General features: G+C 57.9%; 1 protein-coding gene across 1 annotated transcript; it reads left to right on the forward strand.

Moving 5' to 3' along the window:
• The first annotated feature begins 807 nt into the window (after positions 1-807).
• Positions 808-9737, forward strand: FSCN1 (fascin actin-bundling protein 1). Its single transcript, XM_017664204.3, has 5 exons — positions 808-1790; positions 7356-7512; positions 7591-7712; positions 7916-8083; positions 8403-9737. Exons 1-5 carry the CDS (start codon positions 959-961, stop codon positions 8603-8605), a joined length of 1482 nt encoding a protein of 493 aa, XP_017519693.1. The 5' UTR covers positions 808-958; the 3' UTR covers positions 8606-9737.
• The last annotated feature ends 8108 nt before the right edge of the window (positions 9738-17845 follow it).

A 17845-nucleotide genomic window follows, 5' to 3' on the forward strand; every position in this document is an offset into this window, starting at 1 on the left:
GAAGGAGGGGGGCAGAATTGAACGTCATTGCCCCGGGTGCCTGACTCAGCGTCCTGTGGCGATGGGGCCTGGGGTATAAAGTGGGAGGCACTCTTGGCCCTGAAGCCGTAGACTGGCTCTGCCCTTCAGGCTTGGCTGCTGCAGTTGTGCATCTCTCTGACCTGCTCAGGAAACGGGCACGCTGATCCTGAATTACCCACCCCACAGCCTGGGAGACCAGAACCCTGTGGCTTCTGCATAGCCAGGTCAGCAACGGGGGTCACTTGTCTCAGCCACTATCGGCCACTACCACGGAGACCTATTTGGGCTAGCAGGGCTGCGTGCCTGGGCCACAGGGAGGGGTCTGGGTGACCTTCAGGCAGTGTCCTGTGTGGAAAGCCTCAGGGCACCACAGCCCCTACTTTAGGCTGGAAGGCCAGCGTTGGATGGTTGGGGTCTGCTGACCCTCCCCAACTCCCGGGCCTGCCCTCACTCCCCCTCAAGGCGCTGCTCTCACGCCACCTCCTCCGAACAGCCTTCGGACCTTCTCCACCCAGTACCCACGGTCTCCGTGGTCTTTGCGGTCTCTCTCGCGACCGCAAACCTGGCTTATCCGTGGCTTGGGGCCGGGGGTCTCTGAGGGGCCCGGTAATCGAGGTGAACTCTCGGGTTGCAGGCGCCGGCGGTGCAGGAGGAGAGTTGCGGTGAGCCAGCCCCTCACCGCGTCCCCCTTCACTGAGCCCCTCGGCGCCGCGCGCTCCCCGGGCCCGCGCCCCTTCCTCCGAGACCCGGGCGGGGCGGGGCGGGGCTTCGAGCGCTGACGTCACCCCGCCTATAAAGGGGCGGGCGCCGCGGGCCGGCTTTGTGGAACGCTGCGGAGGGCGCTCGTCGGGCTGCGGCCGCCGAACAAAGGAGCAAGGCGCCTACTCGGGGACACCCACTGATCTCCCGGGCCGCGCCGGCCTCGCCCGCCGCCACCATGACCTCCAACGGCACGGCCGAGGCGGTGCAGATCCAGTTCGGCCTCATCAATTGCGGCAACAAGTACCTGACGGCCGAGGCTTTCGGGTTCAAGGTGAACGCCTCGGCCAGCAGCCTGAAGAAGAAGCAGATCTGGACGCTGGAGCAGCCGCCCGACGAGGCGGGCAGCGCGGCTGTGTGCCTGCGCAGCCACCTGGGCCGCTACCTGGCGGCCGACAAGGACGGCAACGTGACCTGCGAGCGCGAGGTGCCCGGCGCCGACTGCCGCTTCCTCATCGTGGCGCACGACGACGGCCGCTGGTCGCTGCAGTCCGAGGCCCACCGGCGCTACTTCGGCGGCACCGAGGACCGTCTGTCGTGCTTCGCGCAGACCGTGTCGCCGGCCGAGAAGTGGAGCGTGCACATCGCCATGCACCCGCAGGTCAACATATACAGCCTGACCCGCAAGCGCTACGCGCACCTGAGCGCGCGACCGGCCGATGAGATCGCCGTGGACCGCGACGTGCCGTGGGGCGTCGACTCGCTCATCACGCTGGCCTTCCAGGACCAGCGCTACAGCGTGCAGACGGCCGACCACCGCTTCCTGCGCCACGACGGGCGCCTGGTGGCCCTTCCCGAGCCCGCCACCGGTTACACGCTCGAATTCCGCTCCGGCAAGGTGGCCTTCCGCGACTGCGAAGGCCGCTACCTGGCGCCGTCGGGGCCCAGCGGCACGCTCAAGGCGGGAAAGGCTACCAAGGTGGGCAAGGACGAGCTCTTTGCCCTGGAGCAGAGCTGCGCCCAGGTCGTGCTGCAGGCGGCCAACGAGAGGAACGTGTCCACGCGCCAGGGTGAGTGCGGACACCGCCTCCCGCTTCTCCGGGTCCCCGCACAAAGAGCACCCCACCCCCGGCCCTCCAGCCTCCCGCCCTTTCTCGCCCGCGGCGTCGCTGCAATCCGAGCTACGACCGGTGCGCCCCCGCTAGGCGCGCAGGCCACCCCGCCCACCGCGGGACGTGCGCTCGCACCCGGAGGAGGGGGCGGGGGATGGGGCTTTGCCTATCCTTGGGCCCTGAGCAAACCCCCATCGGCTTTGGGGTTAGGGCTCCTTAGGCCCCGCGTGGGCGCTGATTTATGCGCCCCCCTCGAAACGCCCCGCCCAATCTGGGTTCTTCCCATGTGCGCCGATTCCTCGGGTCGGTGGGCCCAGCCTTTTGCGGGGGACTCCCCTTGCCCGTTTTCTGGCAGCGAGTCTTTAAAGCGCTGAGACGAGGGTCGCAACCCACTCTGGGCGCTCCTCCACCCCCCAGGCCCAGCCTTTCGCGGGCAGGATGGGGAGCCTTTGATCTCCGCGGGGCGCCCTAGACCCTCCTGCGCTCGGGGCCTTTCTCCCCCGCTTCTTGCCTCCGGGCAGGGACGGCTGCTGCTGGGGAGGTGTGCCCGGAGTGTCTGTCCTGCCCTCCGGCCCCTCCTCCCGCGTTTGCCCAGAGCTCGAGGCCGCGGCCTTTGTGAGCAGCGGGGCGGGCTCCACTTCGACAGGGCCCTCCTTCGCCCCCTTTGTCCTGCTCGCTTTCTGCAGATGGGAAAACCAGATGCTGCGGGGGGAGGGGATCAGCCCTCTGCGGCGCCCCCCACCCGCCTGCGCAGGACTCCTGCGTCGCCCCTGGGCCGGGCGCGCCGGTCCAAAGCCTCTCTAGGAGGCTGCTTCTCTTCTCGCGCCCCGGCCCCAGGACGGCGTGGCGCGGATGGCGCCCCGCCAGGCTCCCCGCCCTGCGCCCGCCCGCGGGCTAGTCGCACGGCTCGACCGGGTGCGCTCCGCTCTGCGGGCTTGCGGCTCAGCGCGAGCCGGGAGACCCCAGCCCCTAGGATCCCGCCTGGAACACTTGGCCGCAACAGGACAGTTGTGTCCTGTCTCCGGGCCTCCTGCTGGCCTGGCCATTTCCTACAGGCCTGCATGCCAGCAGGAGCCCCCCTCTGTCCCTTAGATTCTCCCTCTAGGCTCTCCTTTTTCTGACCTTGCCCCTCCTTTGCAAAGAAGGCAGTTGATCCTTGCAGCCAGAGGCCCCACTTAGAGGGACCTGTGGGGGTCTTGCTTCCTTTAGTGGGAAGTTGGACCGCAGCCCTTGGAGGTAGCTGGATGGGAACCAAGCCAGTGACTTCCTCCCAGGCAATAGCCTTCCTCACCTACTTCCCGCTGACAGCCCGCCTGGCAGCTGGGACTGTGGAGGGTGGATGGCAGCCCCATGGCAGTGGAGGTGGAGGCCTGGGTGGAGTAACTCAGGCTTTTTGGTGCCCGAGTTTCCCGATTGACTTGAGCAGTATCACTTCCATTCTACAGATGAGCCTGTTTGGGCCCAGAAAGGTGAAGCCATTTGTCCAAGGTCACACAGCAAGTAAGCAGCATGCAGAACTACGTATGTTTGACTCCAGAATGGGTTCTTTTCTGGAACCCCCAATGCCCCTTCCAGCCTCTGGGGCACAGGGAGCCTCTCACACAGGGTGGGTGGGGCAGGACTCTCACCTGTTCAATACACACTCCTTACCAAGACATGCTGAGGCCTGAGTGGTGAATAAATGAGTGTATCTGTGTGGGCCGTTCCTTGTTGGGGCTCATGTACTCATCAGGACGTGATCAACATCAAAGCAAAGGCCTGGGGGGTCTGGGAAGTACATCAGGACCCCAGATTAGAAGGGAGGGCTTTCCTAGGAGGACACAAGCTGAACTGAAGGATGGATACAAGGTAGCATGTATAAGGTGTGTGAAACGGTGTTGCAGGCAGAGGGCAGAGCTTGTGCAAAGACCCTGGGACAGGAAGGATCAGAAAGCCCAGCATAGTTGGAACAGAGTTTGTGAAGTTGGTTGATGGACTAAAGGAGCCAGCAGGGCCACTGGACCCGTGGTGGGTGCTTGTAAATGGTGGCGTGCTGCCTGCGTGCTGGGCTGTGCCCAGGGCCGCCTCTGGGGAAGACGTGGCATGATCAGGCGGACCTGGCCCTAGCCCTTGGAGCCAGGAAGAACAGAACGAGCCTGGGCAGATGCCCCCTCCTCTCCAGTGAAGCTTGCTGTGGGTATCATAGTGTGATTCAGGCTGATGGGGCAGGAGGAGCCGGAAATGGAGCCAGGAGAGGTGTTGTCTCATTTGTGAACTTAAAGGTATATGGACTTCGGGGAGGGACCTTTGGGGGCCTCAGATCTTGGGGTCCTTGTATTGTGTCTCCTGGGGCTTCCTGGTGGGATGGAGGATGACCAGAGGGCCTGGAGCTGGCATGGGGTGGGGGTGTGTCTGTAGAGGCCATCTTGGACAGGCTTGCGTGGCAGGGGGGCGGTGTCTGTTAAGACACAGTCTGGGAAACCCCAGTCCGGAAGGAGGAGGATCCTGGGCTTAGCCAGCTGGGGGATTGGGAATGTGAATCATGCCCACAGGCCTGCACTGGCCAGGCCTGGGGGCGCAGGGTGCTCCCTGCTGAAGCAGTGGCCTGCTTTCCAGCCTCAGTTTCCCCATCTGTAAAGGGCTGTTCAGGGCTGCTGTGGGCAAATTAGTTTGAGTCACGTTTTATTTCTAGGAGGAGGCCATGTCTGGATGATTCCAAGGGTAGGGAGTCGGTGTGTGCTGAACAGGTGGGAGTCCTGCCCCACCCACGCTGTGTGAGAGGCTCCCTGTGCCTCAGGCTGGAAGGCATCAGTGGGTCCTGGTGCCTGGGAGCTGATGAGATGAGACAGATGGCACTTGTCCATCCCAGGCTTGGGCAGGGTGACTAGGTGAGCACTACTTCCTCGTGTCTCCGCTGTGTTCCTTAGGAGCCTCACATTTCCCCACCAGTCTCATAGCTTCCCTACTTCTGGCCATCTGTGATTGGAGCTCCACAGTCAGGGAGTGTCCATTTCATGTCATTCAAAGGCGAGGTTGGGTGGTTGAGGGAAGGGCTGGTGAATCTGAGCTTTGTCAGATGTGTAAGAGTTCTCCTGATGGAGGCAGGGCATTTGGGGCAATCCAGGCCCTAGCTCGTGTGCCAGGTTGGCGGGGTGGTATTTAAAGTGGAACATACGGTAGTGGCAAGAGCTGATTGGAAGGAGGAGGGAAGGGGAGGCCACAGATCCTTCCAGGCCACCTTGCCCAAAACTGAATGGGGGAGGTAAGGAATGAACAGGTCAGGAACCCTTAAGACTGAAGGGGGCTACCCATGGTGTTTGGCAGGGTAGAAGAGCCCCTCCAAACTACCACAAAGAACAGTTCAGAGGCTGGAGATGGGAAAGCCATGATGCAGGGGCACAGGCGGGGGCCCCTGGGGTCTCACTAGGGCTCCCTGGAGGGAGGTGGGAAGCGTGCCCCTGGGCTCTTTGAGCCCCCGCATTTCTTGCCTTCCCAGAGCTCCTGCAGGCCTATGACTCAGGTTTTCTGTGATGCTGATGAAAAGAAAAATCCCAAAGAAAATCCTGTTCCTATAGTAACCCAACTCTAATTAGAGACTCCAAGGCCAAGTGGGGCCTTTCCTGCCTGGGCAGGGCCTCACACCCTGGACTGGTGAGGCACAACGACCCCTCCCCGACCACAACCCCTGCCTGCCGGGGTCAGAAGACCTGGTGTCCGCTTGACACCAGGCACCGAGAATGGAGAGACTGGGCTCTTCTGACAGGCAGAGAGGGAAACTGAGGCTGAGTGAGGGGCAGGCACTCACCTGAGGGTGCCTCACTGGCTTTTTCACTACCAAACCCTTTCAGGGCTGAGCATAGCCAGGTTGACAGGGCCTGAGTAGCTGAGCAGATGTTGGCAGTTGTGTGTCCCTGGGCAGGTGATGATGAGTGCAGAACCTCCTCTGTTCCTCTGGCAGGAGGATGTTTGTAGTGATTCTGTGGCATTGCTGGGAGGACTCAGTTTTTCTGGGGAGCACCCCCGCCTTTGCTGCCTTTGGGGCATACCCTGAGGGTTTAGTCCTCGTGTCTGTTCCCTTCCTTCTCATCAGCCAGCCTGCCAGGTGCAGCAGGTCCTGGTGTGCTGGGCAGTCTGAGCAAGGAGGGACCCCAGCCCCGAGCTGTGCTCCCGGTGTGGCCTTCTGGTGTTCCTCATCCTGGTGGCTCTGGCACCCAGCAGGCTGGGCTGGCCCCTGGCCTCTCCTGCTGCTTCACTGGGGTGTGGTGGTGGACTAGGGTCCCCACGTGGGTCCCCAGCAGTCTCTTGGGTCCCTGACGTCGGCTCTGGGGCCCAGCATGCCTGGAGGGTTGAGCCAGAGGGTAGGGCTGGCTCAGGGCCCTGGGTCCACCAATCCAGAGAGGCAGGAGGGTTGGGGTAAAGGGTGTGGCGGGGGCCTGAATTTGCCCAGCTTCCCTCCTGGGAGCCCCCAAGACACCTCTCTCTCTGGATGACCTTGGGCAAGGACACACCACCTCTTGGCCTCAGTCTCGTTTGTGCAGTGGAGTGAAGGTGCCCACCCATGGCGCTGAGGTAGGGATGTGGCTGGGTGAGACCGGCTGACACCCTTCAGGCCCTCAGCCAGGTGGTAGGAAGGCCAGCCCTGACCTGGGCTCTGTCATCCACCAGCCTCCTCCCCTCGCCTGGAGGGGACACCTGCCACCCACTGCTGTGGTCCCAGCTTCATAAAAGGCATTAAGGCCCAAATGGTGGCATGCTCCCAAGCCCCTGAGCCCTGGTGGCCAGTGTAGAGTGTGACAGACACCCTTGTTATTGGGGTTCTTAGAACCCAGGGCATGTGGGGAATGTGAATTTGTTGTGTGGGAACCAAAGATCCTCCTTCCAGGTTTCAGCTGGAGGAGGAGGAGGAACTCGCCTTTGCAAACCAATGCGGCTGCAAAACCAGCAGCTGGTGTGCCTTGTGTGGGACTAAAGCCCGGGCAGCTCCCTCTGGCCACATCGGATGATTTAGGAACATGGGAACATGTAAAGATGCTGTACAGGTTGTTTGCACACCGAGATCTACAGCACGTGTGCCCTTCCACGTAAATGCAGCTTGTGTGTGGGAGGAGAGGCTGGGAGGGTGGGCTCACTCCCGTGCGTGGTGGGCATGGGCATGCACGTAACTTGTTAGGCTTTTATGAGTTTTCTGAATTTGTTTGAAATATTTGTCTCTCTAGAAAATAAGGTCATCTTAGGTAATCACAACATGATTAACAGTAACTAATTCTTACTGCTTAACCCTGGGCCACATTAAGATTCTCCCAGTTGGTTCTAGAATGTCTTCTTGAAGTTGGCTTGTTGGAAGACGTCATCTCTAATCAGAGAAAAGGATACAAAAACGGACACAGCCAGCATGGGCCTTGCCTGGCTTGGGGTCCCAGGTTCTGTCTTCTGATGTGGAGGCCGCCCCACTGCACCCTGTGTGTGTAGTGTGTGAGGGGAGGGCTGTGGGTCAGCAGAACTGGGGAACATGTGGTCTGGTACCAGCTGCGGCTCTCTGTGCAGGCATGGACCTGTCAGCTAATCAGGATGAAGAGACGGACCAGGAGACGTTCCAGCTGGAGGTTGACCGTGACACCAGAAAGTGCGCCTTCCGCACCCACACGGGCAAGTACTGGACAATGACAGCCACCGGAGGTGTGCAGTCCACCGCCTCCACCAAGTGAGTGCCCCCGACCTCCTCTCCCATGGGACCGGGGACTCAGGCTGGCCCCACCTGACCCTGGCCTGCCACCCCCAGGAATGCCAGCTGCTACTTTGACATCGAGTGGCGTGATCGGAGGATCACACTGCGTGCGTCCAATGGCAAGTTTGTGACAGCCAAGAAGAATGGGCAGCTGGCTGCCTCAGTGGAGACTGCAGGTAGCTGCCTGGCGGCACACACCAATCCCCGTTCCCTTGCTGTAGTTTCTACCCTGCCCCACCTGAGGCCTGTGCCATGCTGGGCACCCCCAGGCCTGGGCCGTTGCACTCTGTGACCCCCCACGCTCCACTCTCCCCTCCAAGCCACGCCCTGTCATCCCAGTCCTTCCCCAAGTCTCGTACCCCTTCCCTTCCTGGGACAGGAGACTCGGAGCTGTTCCTCATGAAGTTGATCAACCGCCCCATCATTGTGTTCCGTGGGGAGCATGGCTTCATCGGCTGCCGCAAGGTCACAGGCACCCTGGACGCCAACCGCTCCAGCTATGATGTCTTCCAGCTGGAGTTCAATGATGGCGCCTACAACATCAAAGGCAGGTTCTCCAAAGGGCGGTTGCTGGGTGGGGCCCTCTGTGCCCTCTGCGGTCATTGTCGGGGCACAGGGATCGAACCCCTGTCCTGCTTGGTCCTGGCTCTGGGCTTCAGCCTGGCCTGAGCATCCTGTCACTGTCATCCCTCAGAGGGTGGGCAGGGGTCACATTGCTGAATCCCTGGTGGCTGGGTGGGGGACCATGTCCATGAGCAGGATGCTGGGTGGACACAAGGGGTCGCATTCCCATTCTGGAAGCCCCCTGTGGTTGCAGGGCAGGAGCGGGGCCCTGGGTGGGACCTGACAGGGTTCCCCTGCTGCAGACTCCACGGGCAAGTACTGGACAGTGGGCAGCGACTCCTCAGTCACCAGCAGCAGTGACACCCCTGTGGACTTCTTCTTCGAGTTCTCTGACTACAACAAGGTGGCCATCAAGGTGGGCGGGCGCTACCTGAAGGGAGACCACGCGGGGGTCCTGAAGGCCTGTGTGGAGACCATCGAGCCTGCCACGCTGTGGGAGTACTAGGCTTGCAGCCCCATCCCTGCCCTTCCTACATCCCTCCTGCTAACTCTTCTCCAGGTGGGCTCCAAGGCGGGTGGTGAGCCCCTTGCCTTTCAAACTGGAAACCCAGAGAAAACGGTGCCCCCACCTGTTGCCCCGTGCCTGGTCCTGGAGGGATTTCGGGTCCCTCTGCCTTGTTTTCTCTGCCATGCGCGAGGCTAGCACCTCTTTATTCTGACCTCAGACGACTCTGAGCCTTATTTCCCCGAAGTGGCCAAGGAGAAGTGGGGGCCTGGGAGGCCTTCCTGGCCCCTAGGTGTGGTGGAGTGCATAACTGGAATCTTCTGCCCCCTCCCGAAAACCTCTCCCCACCACTTCCCAGGAGCCCGGCATTTGCCCCAAGCCTGCCGGTGGCCTCTGGTCTCCCCTCCCCCGGTGCCCTATCCCTGTGTACAGGGTGGGGCTTGAACTAGTGTGCCAGTCACTGCGCTGGCCTCTGCCTGCCTGTCCGTGGCACATCCCACTGTAGGCCAGGGCCTGTTCCTGTCTTTTCTTAACCCTGGCCTGACTGGAAGCAGAAAACAACCAAATCAGTATTTTTTTTTTAAATGAAATATCATTGCTGGAGGTTCCCCAGACAAGCTTGGTTATAGCCATGAGTGTTCTTCAAGGGGTCTTGGGTAGGGGGCAGGGGGGTTTCAAGATGGCATCTCTGGTGCCCCCTCTGCCCACTAGTGGCAGCGCAGGTGGGTGCCTCCTCAAATCTAGAACCTGACCCCACCCACCACCTCAGGGGCTCTAGCTGGCCTCTCCCACCCACTATCCTAGCTCAGGCTGTGTCCCTACCTGGGTGGGCCTCTCACCCCCACAGCCAGAGCCCCCCGTGTGATTGGTGCTCCTCGTTTGACTGGACTCTTTGGCTCAGGGTGGGATGAAGCCAGGCATTACCCTTGGCCTGGAGCCTTCAGTGGGGAGCCCCCTGGCTCCTTGGCCCTGCCCTCACCAGCTCCCCCCACCACTGGTTCATCTCCACCATGCATCTCACTGTGGGTATCTTGGTCTTTTATTTTTTGTAAGTGTCATTTGTATAACTCTAAATGTCCATGATAGTAGCTTCAGACTGGAAAAAGAGCAAAATAAAATAACGCAGTGTGCAGCCAAAGGCTGGCCTGTGTGTGTCTGGGGTGAAGGCACGCAGGGAGGGTGGGCCAGGCTCTGAGCAGCCTGGATGCCCCCAGAAGTAGAAAGCCCTGCAAGGGCATGGGCTCTGTTTCACCCCAGAGGCCTGCCTGAGGCCGCCCGTGTCCAGGCACACAGTGGGAGCTTCATGGTGGGGAGGGGACTGAATCTCCAGTATTTGTGAAGCCTGGAACAGGAGTGCCCCTGGGCTGAGCCTATGTATCCATGCCTTCATGTTTAGCAGGTGGAAATGAAGCTAATGGAATGGGTGGGGTGAACTTTCTCCTCCCTCAACCAGGGGCACTTTGGCTAGAACTTGGGAGGTACAGGGCCCTGGACTTCCCTTGCTGTATCACAGGGAGACTTGGGTGCATTTATGCACACACCCCCCAAGCATAGCCTGCAGTCTCAGGGCTCCCTGGGCTGAGATGTGCAGACCCAGCATCCTCAGGGGGCAGGCCCAGGTGCAAGTGGGCACAGGCCCTGGAAGGGGTCAGCTGCACAGGCCAAGCTTGGGGGCCACGGTGGGTGCCTACATCAATGCAAGATCCCAGGCCACTCTGGGAGTGGAGGGGGCACTTTTCCAAGGGGCAGGCAATCCGGTCGGGGTGGGGTCCCGAGCCATGCAGCCAGCCCTGCAGCGATTCCAGAGGGGCCCGCGCTGGGCCTGACCCTTTTGTGCAGCATCTCATTTCACTGGAGTATCTCTAGGGGTAGTGCCATTCCCATTCTACAGAGGAGACTGAAGTTAAGAGAGCATAGCACACATTGCGGGTGGAACGAAGTGTCCCCTGGGTGGTCAATAAATCATGTGGCCGAGGAAGGCCCTGGAAGAGAGGTGGTGGGTAGCAGGGCCGAGCGTCCATTCCTGGAGCGGTCAGCGGAAGCGCTGATTGGCTACCGATGACGAAACTGGGATGCCTGCGCTGTCATTGGAGGTCTCCGGGGGCGGGAGTCTCCGATTGACGAGGGCAGATGGCCACAAAGGGATGCTGGGCCCCACGGGGTACTGGTTGCCGGCCCCCCTCACCCGGCTAAGCCAGGCTGTAAGCCAGAGAAGTCAAATGATGTGGAAGGAACGGATAAGCCCTCCGCAGCCAGGCGCTTCCAGATCGCGGGGTGGGGACGCGCTGGAAGGGGCTCGGGGTCGGGGATCCCCGGTTGGGCAGTGGTAGGCCCTGCGGGGCGGAGTGTGTGCATACCCAGGCCCGCCCACAGCAGGAATGAGCTGATTGGAATGACCCCACGGTTCCCTCCCCGCATCCTCCTAGCCAGGCGCAGATTCTGAACTGCGTTCATTTGCAAAAATGGGCGCTCACCACGTGGCCGCGCACTCGGGGACCTGTGGGTTCCCGCCCGCGCTGAAGTTCACAGTCCGATGCTGGAGGCGATCGCCCCCATGCAAGGAGGACCTAACCAGTACCCGGGACAGGAAGGGCAGCCGGGTCCAGGGAACAAAGGTTTGGCGGGGAAGCCCGCTGGTACCCAGTTTTAAGAGTGGGTTTGAGCGAGTAAGGCCACTTGTCTCCAGAGGCCGGGGGGCATCCGGGAAAGAGGTAGATCCTCCCGTGAGCGCACGTGGAGGTCCAGCACCTCGGGGCCACCAGGCATATTCCTGCGCACCGTGCTCCCCATTCCCTGGTCTTTTCCGACCCTCAGGTCCCTTCTGTCAGAACTGGCTCTGGGGCCCACCCTGCTCGGATTCCTGAGCAGTGGATGCCGTCGTCCTCCTGCCGGAAGCAGGCAGCTTCCTCAGCGATTCTCCACTCAGTAGGGCGTGGCCCACCACGTGATCGTGCGCCATGCCCCGGCTTGATCGCAGAACACACGCAGATACGTACATTGGCCTGTGCACGCACAAACACCCCGGCAACGCACATGCACTGACTCCGACAGAGCACCGAGACCAGCCGCCAGGAACAGCTCGCAGATTGCTGATGGCTCCCAGCCTGCGCCTACTGCAGGGTTTCAACCTCCCTGCTGAGCTCAGGGTTCTCCTGACCCTGCCTGGCGAGCTCCTCCTCACCTCCAGCTGGGTCAGGGGCCAGAAGGGACCCCGCAGTTCCCAGGGTGGGTCCCCTCCATGCCTGCCATGGAGGGAGGGTGAGTACAGCTTCCCATTCCTCAGATGGAAAACGGCCTACAGGCTGCCCAGTGAGTCTGGGCAGGTGCAGCCCGGGATCCAAGTTACTCATTAGAATTAATTGTGAACCCAAAAGATCACGACTGAAGGAAAAGTATTCAATTAAACCTGTAAAGAAGAAAAATGAAGAGGCAAGCCTTCCTACCCATGGTCCTGTTGGGACAGGAGTGCTGGGGGTTGGGCAGGCAGCGGCCAGGTAGATGGGCCAGGCAGCCGGGGCAGGCTGCAGCCCTAGTAGTAGTGTGGCCTGATTCCAGCCCTGGGCTCCCCCTTTCCTGTCTGCTGGAGTCTCCGTGGGCCTGGCCCTCTGGATCCCTTGTTAGGATGGGACCCTGAGCCCTATGTGGGGCTGTGGAGCTGTGCCCAGCCCCAGGAAGACTCATGTGGGTCCCTCTGGTGGGTGAGGCCTCTGAGCTTCCCAAGCTAGTCTCCATGGGACACCCTGTCCTCCCCAGCTCAGGCTCCTCTCCTGTTCATTTCTGCGGAGACCTCGGCTGGGACCCATTTCCTCCAGGGATAGAGCAGCCTCTGCCAGAATTGGGAAGGCTCAAAGCTCAAACTGAAGCTTTAGGTAGGTGAGGCAGCAAAGCCATCCTTGCAGCCTGTCTGGACACCCTGGGGACACTCTGGCCTCAGTTTCCCCCACTGCAATGGACAGTTGGTTCCCTGGGCTGCAAGCATGTCTAGATGAGGGCGGGGCTTAGAGACCCCAGGGGCAGCCAGAGGAGAAGGGAGCAGATGGGTTCTCAGCAGGCCAGAGGCCTGGAGAAGGGGCCCCAGGCCTGGGGGCAGGGCTGAGCATTTGGCCTGAAGCCCAAGCCCCTCGGTGGGGCCCCTGGGCTGAACCAGGAGAAGGCTGATCCTCTATGAGGTGCAAATAAAACAAAGCCTGCATGCCCCTGCCTCCTAGGACCTAGGCCCAACCCCCAGGAGGGGAGGGGGGTACACCTTCCAGGAACCCCAAGTTGTGTGGCAGGTACTCTAAGGGTTATTATATCATTGTTATTTTGAGAATTAAGATAATACATAGAGTATGAAGTCAAAGGGTGCCCCAGCCCTCTCCCCAGAAGTAACACTGTTATCATTCGCCGAGAAATTTTTATTTTTTAAGGAATTGATATGTAGCCCTTGATATGTGTCAGGTGCTAAGCCCTTTATTAATTCATTCAGTCCTTGGGATGGGCTAAACTGTGTCCCCCAACTCCCAAATCCATATTCTGCGGTCCTAACACCCAGGACCTCAGAATAGGATTGTGTGTGGAAACAGAGTCTTTAAAAAGGCAATTAAGGTTAAATGGGGGCATATGGGGGGGCCCAGTCCAATCTGACTGGTGTCCTTAAACGAAGAGGAGACGAGGACACAGACACACTCAGAGGAGCATGTGCGGACTCAGGAAGAAAATGACAGCTGTAAGCTAAGGAGAGAGGCCGCAGGAGAACCAATCCTGCGCACACATTGACCTTGGACATGGAGCCTCCAGAATTGTGAGAAAATTAATTTCTATTGTTTAAGCTGCTTGGTCTGTGGTACTTTGTTCTGGTGTCGGGAGCAGACTAATACAGCCCTAGAGCAGCCCTGAATGGAGGGTAGTATTATTTCCATTTATGCAGAAACTGAGGCACAGAGAGGTTAAGTAACTTGCTCAAGGTCACATGCCCTGTTCAGTGGGGATTTATATATAAAGCATAATGTCTATGTTCACACACATAGGCACTCACACTCATGGGGTTGGTTCCCACACAGACACATGCAAGCATTTAAGGCCAAGTGGGGAATTTGGGAGGTCGCTCCAGGAAACAGGGAGGAGGAAGGTGATAGCGGTCAGCACCATGTAAATGGGCCCTGGACCCCCCTGAGTGACTCAGGAATAAGGCTATGCAGCCAGCGTGGGGCATCCCCCCAGGAGCAGGGACTCGGCACTCCACACTTAACCTTTGGCTGTCTGCGTCCTAAAGCGTTAACCCTCCTGCCCTCTGGGTCGCCCTGTGTGGGCAGGTGGGGACATGACGGCAGTGGGGGCAGCTGGGGCACAGAGGGGGAGAAAGGCAGGTGCGGGGTCCCGGCGGCAGCTCTGTGTGGGACAGGGTGCCTCCCTAGGTTGTGTGCTATGCTACTATCATCACAACCCCAATGTATTTACTGTATTCTTACTAATTAATTACTTTTTAACTGGGGTAAAATATGTTAACTTACAACTGACCGCCATCACCATTTTTAAGTGTCCAATTCACTGTTATGTGTATCCTTGGTATTCATCATCTCCAGAGCACTTCACCTTCCCAAACTGACGCTCTGTCCCCATTAAACACTGACTCCCCCGCTCCTCCCCCAGCCCCTGGCACCCACCATCCACTTTCTATGAATGTGACGACTCCAGGCACTTTGTGAAAGTGGAATCCTACAGGATTTGTCCTGTGACTGGTTGACAGCTTGGCCTAATGTCCTCAAGGTCCATCCATGTTGGAGGTGTCAGAATCTCCTTCCTGTTTAGGGCTGAGTCATATTCCATATATGGATCTGACACCTCCATCACTGAATGCACATTTTGGTGGCTTCCACCTTTTGCTATTGTGAATAATGCTGCTATGAACATGGGTGTACAGACACCTCTTTGAGAGCTTGCTTTCAATTTTTTTGGTGTATACCCACATATAGACTTGGTGGTCATATGATGATTCTAATTTTATTTTTCTGAGGAACCTCCACACTTTTTCCATAGTGGCTGCACCATTTCACATTCCCACCAGTAGTATAGTGCTTGAGGATTTTATTTGTTTCCACTGCTCTGTCCTTTCAGTTGTCACTTAACAAATGGGAGGGTCCTTACCTGCACAGACAGACCTCCCTCTGTCTTGTCTGCCCTGTGATGTCCCCTTTTATCTACCTCACCCCGCATGCACGGACATCACATTGTTCTCATTTGTCATGAATGGAGAAGACACTGCTGAATGGAGCTGTGGGCTGGAGCCTTTTTACAAGTTTCTGGGGCAAATTCCTGGAAGGACAATTCTTGGGTCACTTGAAATTTTGATAGATGTGGACAGACCGCCTCTGAACAAGACTGTCCTTACCCCTGCCCAGCTGTGGATGAGTGTTTCCCAACACCGTCCCCAACCTAGATGGAATTCTCTTGAAGCTTGCCAAGCTACAAGGTGAGAATGCGGCCATGGCTGGTAGGCATGTGCAGTGATTACCTCATGGCTAATCCTTGCCAATGGGGAGCACAGGTGGTCTGGGCTGAGGGTGCTGGGCTCAGGCAGGGTGGGGCCTCCAGCCTCACTAGGTTTCCTCTGTCCCCAGAGCACCATCATCAGACTTAGGAGCTGTAAATAAAAGCCTCCCATATTTCCCAGGGCTCCTGATAGTCTCATCAAAGAGCTGGTAATCAAGGTGGCCCTGGGTCCCTGCAGCTCCAGATGGGCCTGTGGGGGCTCTGCAGTAGCCTGTACTGGTGGTCAGCTGCACGCCTTTCCCACTAGCCCAAGGGCATCCTCCCCTAAAGGCTGCTGTCTGGGAAAGTGCCGGCTGTGCTGTATCTGCTGCCCTTCTATTTTTTTCAGACTCTTTTGTGTTGTGTTTTGGATCGTTCTCTTGCTGCCTTCAAGTTCAGTAATTTTTTTCTTCTGCAGAGTCAACATAATCCCACCCAGTGTACTTTTAAAATATAAAACCTTGTATGTTTTCATCGTTAGACATTTGGTGTGAGTTCTCTTGCCTGCTCCTGCTGTCTGCTGGTTCTTTCCCTGGCCTGGTGCTGGCTCCTCTCGGGCCCGGAGGCATCAGCAGTCAGCTGCGATAGCGCAGCCCTCTGCCAACCCCCGGAATAGGCTGTCTGGGCAGCCTTCTTGTCCTTCCTGCTCTTCTGCCCTGTGGATCCTCAGCCTCCCCAAATTCTAATCTCTGTATCCTTAACTCAGGGGTCCACTGGTCTCTGCCAGCGTTTCTGTGCTGCGGCATTGAAGCTCTCAAGAAAGTAAGTTAGGGAGATCGTGGAGCTCCCTGCTCCCAGGGGTCACTGGCTTGGCTCCAGTGCCTGAAGACAAGTGTTTGAGGGGGAGGGCAAATCTAACCAACCCAGTTACTCAATGATGGCCAGAAATGGTATTTGTTTTTTTCTTCTTTTTAAAAATAACTTTGATGACAGGTAATTCACATACTGTGTAATTCACCCATATAATGTGTGTAATTTAACAGCTTTTGTATATTCACAGGTATTTGCCACCATCACCACGGTCAACTTTAGGACATTTTATCCAGCCCTCAGCAACTGTTAATCCACTTCTAGTCTCTTCAAGTTTGCCGACTCTGGACGTGTGTATAACTAAAATCATACAATCTGTGGTCTTTGGTGTTTGTCTTCTTTTACTGAACATCCTGTTTTCAAGGTTCATCTATGCCATAGCATGTGTCAGCTCATCTTTCCTTTTTATGGCCAAACACAATCCCATTGCATGGGGCTGTGTACATTGTATCCATTCATCTGACAATGGCCATTTGCACTGTTTTCACTTTCTAGCTATAACGAATAAAGCTTAATTTTCATTGTATCAAAACACATTCTAAGGGAAACATCTCTGCAGCCTTAAAACCCCAACTCTTGATACCTGTTGCCATCAAGACACCTGTGAAATCTGCGCCCATCGTAGGTCTCAAGTTGCCCAGCCGACACCTCCACTTCACCAATGGGGAGACTGAGGCTTTGGCTGGCAGGTGGCTTGCCCATTGTGTTTACCAGTAGAAGAAATGCTCACCCACATTTACTGATTTCAAAAGCAAAATCAATTAAGCTGCCATTTGTGTGGCTTCCTAGCTCAGACTGCATCTCTGTATACAGCATCTGTCTCATTTAATGTGCACACTCCCTGCCCAGCGGGCACGTTTATCTCATTTCACAGATGATCCTTCTAGTGGTCATTTCCTAAGCACCCCAGACCCTAACTGGTGCCGGAGATTGAGGGCTGAGCGGAATTGTGTGCTGGATCCTTCAGGGAGGCAGTGGAAACATTCTACAGACAGGGAATTAACCTGAGATGCTCAGAACCTCATGAGGAAAGGGGACTGGATACGGTCCAGAGACAGGAAATAGCAGAGCTGGGCAGGGACTGTGCCCTGTGCTTCCTTTGGTCATGCATGCTTGGGACTCCATGGTGTCCTAGGTTTCTCTCTTGGCCTTGTTCCTCACCAAACAGGAGGGAAACATGATGTCTGTGGGAGAGGTGTCAGAGTACCTGAGGTCTGAGGCTGAGCAGGCTGGGATGGCCAGGACTAGGGGGCCACCCTGGGCAGCACCAAAGGCCTATCTAGAGTCTGAGGCCACCCTAGATGGTGACTGCAGCCAGGATGGGTCTGTTCCTTGGGGCAGGTCCCAGGGTACCTGGAATGGGTTACAGCCACCCAGGACCCCAACAGGTCACAGGCAATCACCTGCAGAGCACCCTTCCTTTGAACTGTGGGCACATGTTCATTTATGGGCACACCAACCCTTATAACTCATGTGTTTCTCCAAGTGAGCTGCTGGAAAGGTGGAGCTGTTTCTGAAGATTGGCCAGGACACCTGTGGGAGGATCACTTCAGAGCCCTAATCCTGGGCTGGGCTCCCTTTGTTGCCATAGCTTTTCTTTTGCTCTGATTTGTTTTTTGTTTTTTTTATACCGTGTAGTTTCCGACTTGATAGAGAGTGCATGAGTGAGAGAGTGCATTAGGCTTGGGCAGAGAGGCTGGGAGCCACTATCTCCGGGGGCTGCACTCTGGGCCCAGTTTGTTCCCCCTCCGGGCTGCTGCCCAGGGCCTCAGGCCCATCAGGAGGCAAGCCCCTCACTGCGCTGGCCAGGTGGCTGCAGTAGCAGCAGGGGTGGGGTGGGGTGGGCACTGCCACACAGGGACCAGCCTTGGATGGAGACTAGGTCCTCTCCAGGCTCCTTGGAGGCCAGCTGCACTGGAG

This window comes from Manis javanica, chromosome 10, assembly GCF_040802235.1.
Source record: "Manis javanica isolate MJ-LG chromosome 10, MJ_LKY, whole genome shotgun sequence".
In the NCBI taxonomy this organism is placed as follows: Eukaryota; Metazoa; Chordata; class Mammalia; order Pholidota; family Manidae; genus Manis; species Manis javanica.